Below are 15000 nucleotides of genomic sequence, written 5' to 3'. Positions count from 1 at the left end.
TAGGAGACTCAGCTCTTTAGTCCATATAAACCTGTAGGAGACTCAGCTCTTTAGTCCATATAAACCTGTAGGAGACTCAGCTCTTTAGTCCATATAAACCTGTAGGAGACTCAGCTCTTTAGTCCTTTATAAACCTGTAGGAGACCCAGCTCTTTAGTCCTTTATAAACCTGTAGGAGACTCAGCTCTTTAGTCCTTTATAAACCTGTAGGAGACTCAGCTCTTTAGTCCTTTATAAACCTGTAGGAGACTCAGCTCTTTAGTCCATATAAACCTGTAGGAGACTCAGCTCTTTAGTCCTTTATAAACCTGTAGGAGACTCAGCTCTTTAGTCCATATAAACCTGTAGGAGACTCAGCTCTTTAGTCCTTTATAAACCTGTAGGAGACTCAGCTCTTTAGTCCTTTATAAACCTGTAGGAGACTCAGCTCTTTAGTCCTTTATAAACCTGTAGGAGACTCAGCTCTTTAGTCCATATAAACCTGTAGGAGACCCAGCTCTTTAGTCCATATAAACCTGTAGGAGACCCAGCTCTTTAGTCCTTTATAAGCTTGTAGGAGACTCAGCTCTTTAGTCCTTATAAACCTGTAGGAGACTTAGCTCTTTAGTCCTTTATAAACCTGTAGGAGACCCAGCTCTTTATTCCATATAAACCTGTAGGAGACCCAGCTCTTTAGTCCATATAAACCTGTAGGAGACTCAGCTCTTTAGTCCTTTATAAACCTGTAGGAGACCCAGCTCTTTAGTCCATATAAACCTGTAGGAGACTCAGCTCTTTAGTCCATATAAACCTGTAGGAGACCCAGCTCTTTAGTCCATATAAACCTGTAGGAGACCCAGCTCTTTAGTCCTTTATAAACCTGTAGGAGACCCAACTCTTTAGTCCTTTATAAACCTGTAGGAGACCCAGCTCTTTAGTCCATATAAACCTGTAGGAGACCCAGCTCTTTAGTCCATATAAACCTGTAGGAGACCCAGCTCTTTAGTCCTTTATAAACCTCTAGAGATAGAGATCTTTAGTCCATATAAACCTAGAGAGACTCAGCTCTTTAGTCCAGATAGAGAGACAGAGGTAGAGAGAGAGAGTCAGCTCTTTGTCCATATAAACCTGTAGGAGACTTAGCTCTTTGGTCCATATAAACCTGTTAGAGACTCAGCTCTTTAGTCCAGAAAACCTGAAGGAGACTCAGAGTCTCTTTGAGAGAGACTTTATAAACCTGAAGAGACTCAGCTCTTTAGTCCTTTATAAACCTGGGAGAGACTCAGAGAGAGAGTCCAGATAAACCTGTAGAGACTCAGCTCTTTAGTCCATATAAACCTGTAGGAGACTCAGCTCTTTAGTCCATATAAGAGAGAGAGGAGACCAGCTCTTTAGTCCATATAAGACAGAGAGGAGACTCAGCTCTTTAGTCAGATAAACCTGAGAGAGAGAGGAGACTCAGCTCTTTAGTCCAGAGATAAACCTGTAGGAGACTCAGCTCTTTAGTCCTATAGAGTGAGGAGAGAGAGAGAGAGAGAGTTCATATAAACCTGTAGGAGACCCAGCTCTTTTCCATATAAACCTGAGGAGACCCAGCTCTTTAGTCCTTATAAACCTGTAGGAGACCCAGCTCTTTAGTCCATATAAACCTGTAGGAGACTCAGCTCTTTAGTCCATATAAACCTGTAGGAGACTCAGCTCTTTAGTCCAGATAAACCTGAGGAGACCCAGCTCTTTAGTCCATATAAACCTGTAGGAGACTCAGCTCTTTAGTCCTATAAACCAGAGAGGAGACTCAGAGCTCTTTAGTCCTTTATAAACCTGAGAGGAGACTCAGCTCTTTAGTCCTTTATAAACCTGTAGGAGACTCAGCTCTTTAGTCCATATAAACCTGAGAGGAGACTCAGCTCTTTAGTCCTTATAAACCTGTAGGAGACTCAGAGAGAGAGTCCTTTAGAAACCTGTAGAGAGACTTAGAGATAGACTGAGAGAGAGACAGAGAGCTCTTTAGTCCAGAGAGAAACCTGAGAGGAGACCCAGCTCTTTAGTCCTTTATAAACAGAGTAGGAGACTCAGCTCTTTAGTCCAGATAAACCTGTAGGAGACTTAGCTCTTTAGTCCATATAAACCTGTAGGAGACCCAGCTCTTTAGTCCATATAAACCTGAGAGGAGACCCAGCTCTTTAGTCCAGATAAACCTGAGAGAGACCCAGCTCTTTAGTCCAGATAAACCTGTAGGAGACCCAGCTCTTTAGTCCATATAAACCTGTAGAGAGACCCAGCTCTTTAGAGAGAGAGAGAGAGAGAGAGACTCAGCTCTTTAGTCCTTTACAGAAACCTGTAGACAGACTCAGCTCTTTAGTCCTTTATAAACCTGTAGGAGACCCAGCTCTTTAGTCCATATAAAGAGAGTAGAGAGAGAGACTTTAGAGAGACAGAGAGACAGAGAGAGTCCTTTATAAACCTGTAGGAGACTCAGCTCTTTAGTCCTTTATAAACCTGTAGGAGACCCAGCTCTTTAGTCCAGAGAAACCTGACAGAGAGACTCAGCTCTTTAGTCCTTTATAAACCTGTAGAGACTCAGCTCTTTAGAGATAAACCTGTAGAGAGAGAGAAACCTGTAGGAGACTCAGCTCTTTAGTCCAGATAAACCTGTAGGAGACCCAGCTCTTTAGTCCTTTATAAACCTGAGAGGAGACTCAGCTCTTTGAGTCCATATAAACCTGAGAGACTCAGCTCTTTAGTAGATATAAACCTGAGAGGAGACTCAGCTCTTTAGACATATAAACCTGTAGGAGACTCAGCTCTTTAGTCATAAAACCTGAGGAGACCCAGCTCTTTAGTCCAGAGAGAGACAGAGAGAGAGAGAGGAGACAGAGGGAGTAGGAGACCCAGTAGCTCTTTAGTCCTATAAACCTGTAGGAGACCCAGCAGAGAGACCCTGTAGGAGACCCAGCTCTTTAGTCCATATAAACCTGTAGGAGAACCAGCTCTTTAGTCTTGAGAACCCCTCAGAGAGACAGAGTTCCAAGAGAGAGAGAACAGAGAGACGACAGAGAGAACTGAGAGAGAGAGAGGAGCCATGAAGATGAGGAGAGAGAGCTCAGTCCGATACAAGCCTAGAGATCACCATAGAGCGAGAGAGACAGAGAGGAGAGATGTAGAAGCTCGAGTTCATTGAGACAGAGAGAGACGAGAGAGAGAGAGAGAGAGATGAATCACGAGAGAGACAGAGAGAGTCCGACAGAGAGAGAGAGAGAGAGAGAGAGAAGATGCCAGAGAGAGAGACTCAGCTCTTTAGAGAGAGAGTAAACCAGAGAGAGTGAGAGAGACTGAGAGAGAGAGAGAGAATGGTTCTCCTTTAGTTCAGAGATGGGAAATCTTAGCTCCCTACAGCAAACAATGACAGAGAGAGAGAGATGAGACTGTGAGACTGTTTTCAGTCATGATATTAGGAGAGTGAAGGGAAATCTTAACGCTACAGCATAACAATGACATTCTAGACGATTCAATGCCCCCTGACACAAAGCGAGCTCCATACAGAAATGGTTTGTCGAGATCGGTGTGAAAGAACTTCACTGGAATGCACAGAGCCCTGACCTCAACCCCATCCAACACTTTTGGGATGAATTGGAACGCCAGGAGACTCTCTAATACTGTTCATCAGACAGGAGACTCTCTGTTCATCAGACTGGAGACTCTCTGTTCATCAGACAGGAGACTCTCTGTTCATCAGACTGGAGACTCTCTAATACTGTTTATCAGACAGGAGACTCTCTGTTCATCAGACTGGAGACTCTCTGTTCATCAGACTGGAGACTGTTCATCAGACTGGAGACTGTTCATCAGACAGGAGACTCTCTAATACTGTTCATCAGACTGGAGACTGTTCATCAGACTGGAGACTCTCTGTTCATCAGACTGGAGACTCTGTTCATCAGACTGGAGACTGTTCATCAGACTGGAGAATGTTCATCAGACAGGAGACTCTCTGTTCATCAGACTGGAGACTCTCTAATACTGTTCATCAGACAGGAGACTCTCTGTTCATCAGACTGGAGACTCTCTAATACTGTTCATCAGACAGGAGACTCTCTGTTCATCAGACTGGAGACTCTCTAATACTGTTCATCAGACAGGAGACTCTCTGTTCATCAGACTGGAGACTCTCTGTTCATCAGACAGGAGACTCTCTAATACTGTTCATCAGACAGGAGACTCTCTGTTCATCAGACAGGAGACTCTCTGTTCATCAGACAGGAGACTCTCTGTTCATCAGACTGGAGACTCTCTGTTCATCAGACAGGAGACTCTCTGTTCATCAGACAGGAGACTCTCTGTTCATCAGACAGGAGACTCTCTGTTCATCAGACAGGAGACTCTCTGTTCATCAGACTGGAGACTGTTCATCAGACAGGAGACTCTCTGTTCATCAGACTGGAGACTCTCTAATACTGTTCATCAGACTGGAGACTCTCTGTTCATCAGACTGGAGACTCTCTAATACTGTTCATCAGACAGGAGACTCTCTGTTCATCAGACAGGAGACTCTCTGTTCATCAGACAGGAGACTCTCTGTTCATCAGACTGGAGACTCTCTAATACTGTTCATCAGACAGGAGACTCTCTGTTCATCAGACTGGAGACTCTCTGTTCATCAGACTGGAGACTGTTCATCAGACTGGAGACTGTTCATCAGACAGGAGACTCTCTGTTCATCAGACAGGAGACTCTCTAATACTGTTCATCAGACTGGAGACTCTCTGTTCATCAGACAGGAGACTCTCTAATACTGTTCATCAGACTGGAGACTCTCTGTTCATCAGACAGGAGACTCTCTAATACTGTTCATCAGACTGGAGACTCTCTGTTCATCAGACAGGAGACTCTCTAATACTGTTCATCAGACAGGAGACTCTCTGTTCATCAGACAGGAGACTCTGTTCATCAGACTGGAGACTCTCTGTTCATCAGACTGGAGACTCTGTTCATCAGACTGGAGACTGTTCATCAGACTGGAGACTGTTCATCAGACAGGAGACTCTCTAATACTGTTCATCAGACAGGAGACTCTCTGTTCATCAGACAGGAGACTCTGTTCATCAGACTGGAGACTCTGTTCATCAGACTGGAGACTCTCTAATACTGTTCATCAGACAGGAGACTCTCTGTTCATCAGACAGGAGACTCTGTTCATCAGACTGGAGACTCTGTTCATCAGACTGGAGACTCTCTAATACTGTTCATCAGACTGGAGACTCTCTAATACTGTTCATCAGACAGGAGACTCTCTAATACTGTTCATCAGACAGGAGACTCTCTGTTCATCAGACAGGAGACTCTCTGTTCATCAGACAGGAGACTCTCTGTTCATCAGACAGGAAACTGTTCATCAGACAGGAGACTCTCTAATACTGTTCATCAGACAGGAGACTCTCTGTTCATCAGACAGGAGACTCTCTGTTCATCAGACTGGAGACTGTTCATCAGACTGGAGACTGTTCATCAGACAGGAGACTCTCTGTTCATCAGACTGGAGACTCTCTGTTCATCAGACTGGAGACTGTTCATCAGACTGGAGACTGTTCATCAGACAGGAGACTCTCTGTTCATCAGACTGGAGACTCTCTGTTCATCAGACTGGAGACTGTTCATCAGACTGGAGACTGTTCATCAGACAGGAGACTCTCTGTTCATCAGACAGGAGACTCTCTGTTCATCAGACTGGAGACTCTCTGTTCATCAGACAGGAGACTCTCTGTTCATCAGACTGGAGACTCTGTTCATCAGACTGGAGACTGTTCATCAGACTGGAGACTGTTCATCAGACTGGAGACTGTTCATCAGACAGGAGACTCTCTGTTCATCAGACAGGAGACTCTCTAATACTGTTCATCAGACTGGAGACTCTCTGTTCATCAGACAGGAGACTCTCTAATACTGTTCATCAGACAGGAGACTCTCTAATACTGTTCATCAGACAGGAGACTCTCTAATACTGTTCATCAGACAGGAGACTCTCTGTTCATCAGACTGGAGACTCTCTGTTCATCAGACTGGAGACTCTCTGTTCATCAGACTGGAGACTGTTCATCAGACTGGAGACTGTTCATCAGACAGGAGACTCTCTAATACTGTTCATCAGACAGGAGACTCTCTGTTCATCAGACTGGAGACTCTCTGTTCATCAGACTGGAGACTCTCTGTTCATCAGACTGGAGACTCTCTGTTCATCAGACTGGAGACTCTCTGTTCATCAGACTGGAGACTCTCTGTTCATCAGACTGGAGACTGTTCATCAGACTGGAGACTGTTCATCAGACAGGAGACTCTCTGTTCATCAGACTGGAGACTCTCTGTTCATCAGACTGGAGACTGTTCATCAGACAGGAGACTCTCTGTTCATCAGACTGGAGACTGTTCATCAGACAGGAGACTCTCTGTTCATCAGACAGGAGACTCTCTGTTCATCAGACTGGAGACTCTCTGTTCATCAGACTGGAGACTGTTCATCAGACAGGAGACTCTCTAATACTGTTCATCAGACAGGAGACTCTCTGTTCATCAGACTGGAGACTCTCTGTTCATCAGACTGGAGACTGTTCATCAGACAGGAGACTCTCTGTTCATCAGACAGGAGACTCTCTGTTCATCAGACTGGAGACTCTCTGTTCATCAGACTGGAGACTGTTCATCAGACAGGAGACTCTCTGTTCATCAGACTGGAGACTCTCTGTTCATCAGACAGGAGACTGTTCATCAGACTGGAGACTGTTCATCAGACAGGAGACTCTCTAATACTGTTCATCAGACAGGAGACTCTCTAATACTGTTCATCAGACAGGAGACTCTCTGTTCATCAGACAGGAGACTCTCTGTTCATCAGACAGGAGACTCTCTAATACTGTTCATCAGACTGGAGACTCTCTGTTCATCAGACTGGAGACTCTCTGTTCATCAGACAGGAGACTCTCTAATACTGTTCATCAGACTGGAGACTCTCTGTTCATCAGACTGGAGACTCTCTGTTCATCAGACAGGAGACTCTCTGTTCATCAGACAGGAGACTCTCTGTTCATCAGACAGGAGACTCTCTGTTCATCAGACTGGAGACTCTCTGTTCATCAGACTGGAGACTCTCTGTTCATCAGACAGGAGACTCTCTGTTCATCAGACTGGAGACTCTCTGTTCATCAGACTGGAGACTCTCTGTTCATCAGACTGGAGACTCTGTTCATCAGACAGGAGACTCTCTGTTCATCAGACAGGAGACTCTCTAATACTGTTCATCAGACAGGAGACTCTCTAATACTGTTCATCAGACAGGAGACTCTCTGTTCATCAGACAGGAGACTCTCTAATACTGTTCATCAGACTGGAGACTCTCTGTTCATCAGACAGGAGACTCTCTGTTCATCAGACTGGAGACTGTTCATCAGACTGGAGACTGTTCATCAGACAGGAGACTCTCTGTTCATCAGACAGGAGACTCTCTGTTCATCAGACTGGAGACTCTCTGTTCATCAGACTGGAGACTGTTCATCAGACTGGAGACTGTTCATCAGACAGGAGACTCTCTAATACTGTTCATCAGACAGGAGACTCTCTGTTCATCAGACAGGAGACTCTCTGTTCATCAGACTGGAGACTCTGTTCATCAGACTGGAGACTGTTCATCAGACTGGAGACTGTTCATCAGACAGGAGACTCTCTAATACTGTTCATCAGACAGGAGACTCTCTGTTCATCAGACTGGAGACTCTCTGTTCATCAGACTGGAGACTGTTCATCAGACAGGAGACTCTCTAATACTGTTCATCAGACAGGAGACTCTCTGTTCATCAGACTGGAGACTCTCTGTTCATCAGACTGGAGACTGTTCATCAGACTGGAGACTGTTCATCAGACAGGAGACTCTCTGTTCATCAGACAGGAGACTCTCTAATACTGTTCATCAGACTGGAGACTCTCTGTTCATCAGACAGGAGACTCTCTAATACTGTTCATCAGACAGGAGACTCTCTAATACTGTTCATCAGACAGGAGACTCTCTGTTCATCAGACTGGAGACTCTCTGTTCATCAGACAGGAGACTCTCTGTTCATCAGACAGGAGACTCTCTGTTCATCAGACTGGAGACTGTTCATCAGACTGGAGACTGTTCATCAGACAGGCGACTCTCTGTTCATCAGACAGGAGACTCTCTAATACTGTTCATCAGACTGGAGACTCTCTGTTCATCAGACAGGAGACTCTCTAATACTGTTCATCAGACTGGAGACTCTCTGTTCATCAGACAGGAAACTCTCTAATACTGTTCATCAGACTGGAGACTCTCTGTTCATCAGACAGGAGACTCTCTAATACTGTTCATCAGACAGAGACTCTCTAGTCTACTGTTCATCAGACAGGAGACTCTCTGTTCATCAGACTGGAGACTCTCTGTTCATCAGACTGTCTGACCTCTCTGTTCATCAGACTGGAGACTCTCTGTTCATCAGACAGGAGACTCTCTGTTCATCAGACAGGAGACTCTCTGTTCATCAGACAGGAGACTGTTCATCAGACAGGAGACCCTCTGTTCATCAGACAGGAGACTCTCTAATACTGTTCATCAGACAGGAGACTCTCTCTAATATTGTTCATCATCTCTTCTCTTCACTTCTTTGTCTACTCTATTATAATCCTCATAAAGCAATGCTCTCTCTCTCTCTCTCTCTAGCCTCTCTCTCTCTGGGGGCGGGGGTTGAATCACTGAGGCAGAACGGACAGAACCTGTCTGAGAGACAGAGAGATGGAGGGAAGGAAGGAGGGAAGGAGGTTCCTCAGTGACTGTCAGCTCAGGGAGAAGTATCCCGGGGAGGAGTAAAGGTTTTGAGGAAAACAAGAAAAGAGAGAGACCTCCTGAGAGAGAGAGAGAGAGAGACAGGGAATGTTGTTTTGATGTGAGGGTGGTGGCTGGATTGTGGGGAAAAAAGAAAGAGAGAGATGAGGAGGATGAAAGGAAAAGGTGAGAGAAAGGAATGAAAGAAGAGGAAGGAGAGAGAGATACGCTACTACTGTTCTGTTCCTGTCTATTCCTCTCTGTTCCTGTCTGTTCCTGTCTGTTCCTCTCTGTTCCTGTCTGTTCCTGTCTGTTCCTCTCTGTTCCTGTCTGTTCCTCTCTGTTCCTCTCTGTTCCTCTCTGTTCCTCTCTGTTCCTGTCTGTTCCTCTCTGTTCCTGTCTGTTCCTCTCTGTTCCTCTCTGTTCCTCTCTGTTCCTGTCTGTTCCTGTCTGTTCCTGTCTGTTCCTGTCTGTTCCTCTCTGTTCCTGTCTGTTCCTCTCTGTTCCTCTCTGTTCCTGTCTGTTCCTCTCTGTTCCTGTCTGTTCCTGTCTGTTCCTCTCTGTTCCTCTCTGTTCCTGTCTGTTCCTGTCTGTTCCTCTCTGTTCCTGTCTGTTCCTCTCTGTTCCTCTCTGTTCCTCTCTGTTCCTGTCTGTTCCTCTCTGTTCCTGTCTGTTCCTGTCTGTTCCTGTCTGTTCCTCTCTGTTCCTGTCTGTTCCTGTCTGTTCCTCTCTGTTCCTGTCTGTTCCTCTCTGTTCCTGTCTGTTCCTGTCTGTTCCTGTCTGTTCCTCTCTGTTCCTGTCTGTTCCTCTCTGTTCCTGTCTGTTCCTGTCTGTTCCTCTCTGTTCCTGTCTGTTCCTGTCTGTTCCTCTCTGTTCCTCTCTGTTCCTCTCTGTTCCTGTCTGTTCCTGTCTGTTCCTGTCTGTTCCTGTCTGTTCCTCTCTGTTCCTGTCTGTTCCTGTCTGTTCCTCTCTGTTCCTGTCTGTTCCTGTCTGTTCCTGTCTGTTCCTCTCTGTTCCTGTCTGTTCCTCTCTGTTCCTGTCTGTTCCTGTCTGTTCCTGTCTGTTCCTGTCTGTTCCTGTCTGTTCCTGTCTGTTCCTGTCTGTTCCTGTCTGTTCCTCTCTGTTCCTGTCTGTTCCTCTCTGTTCCTGTCTGTTCCTGTCTGTTCCTCTCTGTTCCTGTCTGTTCCTGTTGTTCCTGTCTGTTCCTCTCTGTTCCTGTCTGTTCCTCTCTGTTCTGTTGTTCCTGTCTGTTCCTGTCTGTTCCTGTCTGTTCCTCTCTGTTCCTGTCTGTTCCTGTCTGTTCCTGTCTGTTCCTGTCTGTTCCTGTCTGTTCCTCTCTGTTCCTCTCTGTTCCTGTCTGTTCCTCTCTGTTCCTGTCTGTTCCTGTCTGTTCCTGTCTGTTCCTGTCTGTTCCTGTCTGTTCCTGTCTGTTCCTGTCTGTTCCTCTCTGTTCCTCTCTGTTCCTGTCTGTTCCTCTCTGTTCCTCTCTGTTCCTGTCTGTTCCTGTCTGTTCCTCTCTGTTCCTCTCTGTTCCTGTCTGTTCCTGTCTGTTCCTGTCTGTTCCTCTCTGTTCCTGTCTGTTCCTGTCTGTTCCTCTCTGTTCCTCTCTGTTCCTGTCTGTTCCTGTCTGTTCCTGTCTGTTCCTCTCTGTTCCTCTCTGTTCCTGTCTGTTCCTGTCTGTTCCTGTCTGTTCCTGTCTGTTCCTGTCTGTTCCTGTCTGTTCCTGTCTGTTCCTCTCTGTTCCTCTGTTCCTGTTCCTCTCTGTTCCTGTCTGTTCCTCTCTGTTCCTCTCTGTTCCTCTCTGTCTGTTCCTGTCTGTTCCTGTCTGTTCCTGTCTGTTCCTGTTCTGTCTGTTCCTGTCTGTTCCTCTCTGTTCCTGTCTGTTCCTGTCTGTTCCTGTCTGTTCCTGTCTGTTCCTGTCTGTTCCTGTCTGTTCCTCTCTGTTCCTGTCTGTTCCTCTCTGTTCCTCTCTGTTCCTGTCTGTTCCTGTCTGTTCCTCTCTGTTCCTGTCTGTTCCTCTCTGTTCCTCTCTGTTCCTGTCTGTTCCTCTGTTCTGTTCCTGTCTGTTCCTGTTCCTGTCTGTTCCTGTCTGTTCCTCTGTTCTGTTCCTCTCTGTTCCTGTCTGTTCCTGTCTGTTCCTGTCTGTTCCTCTCTGTTCCTCTCTGTTCCTGTCTGTTCCTGTCTGTTCCTGTCTGTTCCTGTCTGTTCCTGTCTGTTCCTCTCTGTTCCTGTCTGTTCCTCTCTGTTCCTGTCTGTTCCTCTGTTCCTGTCTGTTCCTCTCTGTTCCTGTCTGTTCCTGTTCCTGTCTGTTCCTGTCTGTTCCTGTCTGTTCCTCTCTGTTCCTCTCTGTTCCTGTCTGTTCCTGTCTGTTCCTGTCTGTTCCTGTCTGTTCCTGTCTGTTCCTGTCTGTTCCTCTCTGTTCCTGTCTGTTCCTCTCTGTTCCTGTCTGTTCCTGTCTGTTCCTGTCTGTTCCTCTCTGTTCCTGTCTGTTCCTGTCTGTTCCTGTCTGTTCCTGTCTGTTCCTGTCTGTTCCTGTCTGTTCCTGTCTGTTCCTGTCTGTTCCTGTCTGTCTCCTGTCTGTTCCTCTCTGTTCCTGTCTGTTCCTGTCTGTTCCTCTCTGTTCCTGTCTGTTCCTGTCTGTTCCTGTCTGTTCCTGTCTGTTCCTCTCTGTTCCTGTCTGTTCCTCTCTGTTCCTCTCTGTTCCTGTCTGTTCCTCTCTGTTCCTGTCTGTTCCTGTCTGTTCCTGTCTGTTCCTCTCTGTTCCTCTCTGTTCCTCTCTGTTCCTGTCTGTTCCTGTCTGTTCCTGTCTGTTCCTGTCTGTTCCTCTCTGTTGTTCCTGTCTGTTCCTGTTCCTCTGTTCCTGTCTGTTCCTGTCTGTTCCTGTCTGTTCCTGTCTGTTCCTGTTCCTGTCTGTTCCTCTCTGTTCCTGTCTGTTCCTGTCTGTTCCTGTCTGTTCCTGTCTGTTCCTGTCTGTTCCTCTCTGTTCCTGTCTGTTCCTGTCTGTTCCTCTCTGTTCCTGTCTGTTCCTGTCTGTTCCTGTCTGTTCCTCTCTGTTCCTGTCTGTTCCTGTCTTCCTGTCTGTTCCTGTCTGTTCCTGTCTGTTCCTCTCTGTTCCTTTCTGTTCCTCTCTGTTCCTGTCTGTTCCTGTTCCTGTCTGTTCCTGTCTGTTCCTCTCTGTTCCTCTCTGTTCCTGTCTGTTCCTGTCTGTTCCTTTCTGTTCCTGTCTGTTCCTGTCTGTTCCTGTCTGTTCCTCTCTGTTCCTGTCTGTTCCTGTCTGTTCCTCTCTGTTCCTGTCTGTTCCTGTCTGTTCCTCTCTGTTCCTGTCTGTTCCTGTCTGTCTGTTCCTGTCTGTTCCTCTCTGTTCCTGTCTGTTCCTGTCTGTCTGTTCCTCTCTGTTCCTCTCTGTTCCTCTCTGTTCCTGTCTGTTCCTCTCTGTTCCTGTCTGTTCCTCTCTGTTCCTGTCTGTTCCTCTCTGTTCCTGTCTGTTCCTCTCTGTTCCTGTCTGTTCCTGTCTGTTCCTTTCTGTTCCTGTCTGTTCCTGTCTGTTCCTGTCTGTTCCTCTCTGTTCCTCTCTGTTCCTGTCTGTTCCTGTCTGTTCCTCTCTGTTCCTGTCTGTTATTAACGGTTAATAAGTGTTCCTGTCTGTTTCTGTTCCAGGAGGAGATTTCTCCGGGAGTCCCTATTCCCACCCTCAGTATTCCACATACAACGAGTCCTGGAGATTTCCAAACCCCAGCCTGTTAGGTAAGGAACCACTCGACCAATCATGGACATGATTAAATCACCAATTAACCAATCAACCATTCAATCTCAACTCAAAGACCTCCCCTATTTCTCCATTTAGTGCCCTATTTCTCCATTTAGTGCCCTATTTCTCCATTTAGTGCCCTATTTCTCCATTTAGTGCCCTATTTCTCCATTTAGTGCCCTATTTCTCCATTTAGTGCCCCATTTCTCCATTTAGTGCCCTATTTCTCCATTTAGTGCCCCATTTCTCCATTTAGTGCCCTATTTCTCCATTTAGTGCCCCATTTCTCCATTTAGTGCCCTATTTCTCCATTTAGTGCCCTATTTCTCCTTTTCGTGCCCCTATTTCTCCATTTAGTGCCCTATTTCTCCATTTAGTGCCCTATTCCTCCATTTAGTGCCCTATTTCTCCATTTAGTGCCCTATTTCTCCATTTAGTGCCCTATTTCTCCATTTAGTGCCTTATTTCTCCATTTAGTGCCCTATTTCTCCATTTTGTGCCTCATTTCTCCATTTAGTGCCCTATTTGTCCATTTAGTGCCCTATTTCTCCATTTCGTGCCCTGTTTCTCCATTTAGTGCCCTATTGGTCCATTTAGTGCCCTATTTCTCCATTTAGTGCACTACTTTAGACCAGAGCCCTATGTGTGACTTTGATATCACTGGTGGTTGAGGTTCAGGCTGTGCCACTAGGTTAGCGGGGGGTTAGAGGTCAGGGATTCAGGCTGTGCCTACCACTAGGTCAGCGTGGGGGGGGGGGTTAGAGGTCAGGGATTCAGGCTGTGCCTACCACTAGGTTAGCGGGGGGTTAGAGGTCAGGGGTTATACTGTAGTCTACACTGACTGTAGATTGACTGTAGTATTGTGTCCATAGAGATGATTTAACGGGATAGAAACCATTATTTAGTTTAGTTGTTGTTGCTTCCACCATTTTAAAGTAGTCGACCGGGTGGGGATTCCTATGGGGGGGGGGTGGAAGCGATCAGTCTTATGATCAGAACAATGTCTTCTTCTTCTTCTAATAGGATACTATGGTTTGTTAAATGGTTTTAAACTATATGACCGCCATCTAGTGGCCACAATAAATTCATGCCACACGATATATATATAGTTCAGGACCTCAGCCCTGGAGGTGGCAGTAAATCAACAATATTAGATTGAGCCTCTTTTTCAAATATACAAGAAGAAGAAGAAGAAGATGGACTACTTCGGACTACCCCCCTCCCCCCCGTGCTGTCGCAGATGCCATTATTGGGAGTTAACTAACCTTATGGTTGCGGTTTGTGTTAGAGATTAAAGGTCAGGGGTCAGAGGTCAGGGGTTTTAGAGGTTATTAACCTGTAGTGATGTCCTCTCTCTCAGTGTTCCAACAGGACTATGGGTCTCTCCTGGGGACGGAGATCGGATGTTCCTCTGGGCTCTTCACCGCCAGCCAGACGGGACAGATGCAAGGTGGGATTTTTTTGTTGTTTGGGGGCAGCAGACTGTAGCTCTGTGCTGTCAGACAGTCGAGTGGAATTACCTGTAGTACAGACAGACAGACAGACAGACAGACAGACAGACAGACAGACAGAGACAGACAGACAGACAGACAGACAGACAGACAGACAGACAGGGGCTGACATAGTGATGAGGCTGACAGGTAGAGAGGTACAGGGGAGGGAGGAGGTGTCAGTGTGTGATTGATGGATATGACAGACAGACAGACAGACAGACAGACAGGGGACAGACAGACAGACAGACAGACAGGTGTGTGTGTGTGTGTGTGATGAGGTGTGACAGGTAGTGTGGTGTGTGTGTGTGTGTGTGGTGTGGAGGTGTGTGTGTGTGATTGATGGATATGACAGGGACAGGTGTGTGTGTGTGTGTGTGTGTGTGTGTGTGTGTTTGTGTGTGTGTGTGTCATGTCAACTATAACAATGTTGTTCTCACCCAGCCACTAACTCAGTGTGTGTGTGTGTGTGTGTGTGTGTGTGTGTGTGTGTGTGTGTGTGTGTGTGTGTGTGTGTGTGTGTGTGTGTGTGTGTGTGTGTGTGTGTGTGTGTGTGTCATGTCAACTATAACAATGTTGTTCTCACCCAGCCACTAACTCAGTGTGTGTGTGTGTGTGTGTGTGTGTGTGTGTGTGTGTGTGTGTGTGTGTGTGTGTGTGTGTGTGTGTGTGTGTGTGTGTGTGTGTGTGTGTGTGTGTGTGTGTGTGTGTGTGTGTGTGTGTGTGTGTGTGTGTGTGTGTGTGTTGTTTGTGTGTGTGTCATGTCAACTATAACAATGCTGTTCTCACCCAGCCACTAACTCAGTGTGTGTGTGTGTGTGTGTGTGTGTGTGTGTGTGTGTGTGTGTGTGTGTGTGTGTGTGTGTGTGTGTGTGTGTGTGTGTGTCATGTCAACTATAACAATGCTGCTCTCACCCAGCCACTAACTCAGTGTGTGTGTGTGTGTGTGTGTGTGGTTG

General features: G+C 46.4%; 1 protein-coding gene and 1 long non-coding RNA gene across 37 annotated transcripts in view; one reads left to right on the top strand and one right to left on the bottom strand.

The window, feature by feature from the left end:
• Window positions 1-2669, bottom strand: part of LOC127918894 (uncharacterized) — a 5764-nt gene extending 3095 nt beyond the window's left edge. Inside the window, exons 1-5 of one of the 35 annotated variants that reach the window (XR_008101247.1) lie at window positions 2075-2135; window positions 895-997; window positions 791-824; window positions 654-687; window positions 1-515 (exon numbers count right to left, since the gene is read on the bottom strand). The exon at window positions 1-515 is cut by the window's left edge and continues 416 nt beyond it. This is a non-coding gene — a long non-coding RNA (uncharacterized LOC127918894). Of the gene's footprint in view, window positions 516-653; window positions 874-894; window positions 1014-1594; window positions 1663-1836; window positions 1865-2074; window positions 2152-2211; window positions 2252-2443; window positions 2495-2631 lie in introns of those variants that run through there. The other 34 variants (XR_008101256.1, XR_008101261.1, XR_008101255.1 and 31 more) reach the window with 34 other exon arrangements.
• Window positions 1-15000, top strand: part of LOC127918893 (paired box protein Pax-5-like) — a 20855-nt gene that overhangs the window by 5500 nt on the left and 355 nt on the right. The window contains exons 1-3 of one of the 2 annotated variants that reach the window (XM_052502185.1): window positions 8904-8989; window positions 12461-12547; window positions 13912-14001. In XM_052502185.1, the coding sequence (XP_052358145.1) occupies window positions 8968-8989; window positions 12461-12547; window positions 13912-14001 (199 nt within the window). In that variant the 5' untranslated portion in view covers window positions 8904-8967. Of the gene's footprint in view, window positions 1-8903; window positions 8990-12460; window positions 12548-13911; window positions 14002-15000 lie in introns of those variants that run through there. The other variant, XM_052502186.1, reaches the window with a different exon arrangement.

Source organism: Oncorhynchus keta, unplaced genomic scaffold (genome assembly GCF_023373465.1).
Source record: "Oncorhynchus keta strain PuntledgeMale-10-30-2019 unplaced genomic scaffold, Oket_V2 Un_contig_1517_pilon_pilon, whole genome shotgun sequence".
In the NCBI taxonomy this organism is placed as follows: Eukaryota; Metazoa; Chordata; class Actinopteri; order Salmoniformes; family Salmonidae; genus Oncorhynchus; species Oncorhynchus keta.
The sequence above is the reverse complement of the archived record's forward strand: the minus strand, read 5'-3'. Positions and strand labels throughout refer to the sequence as shown.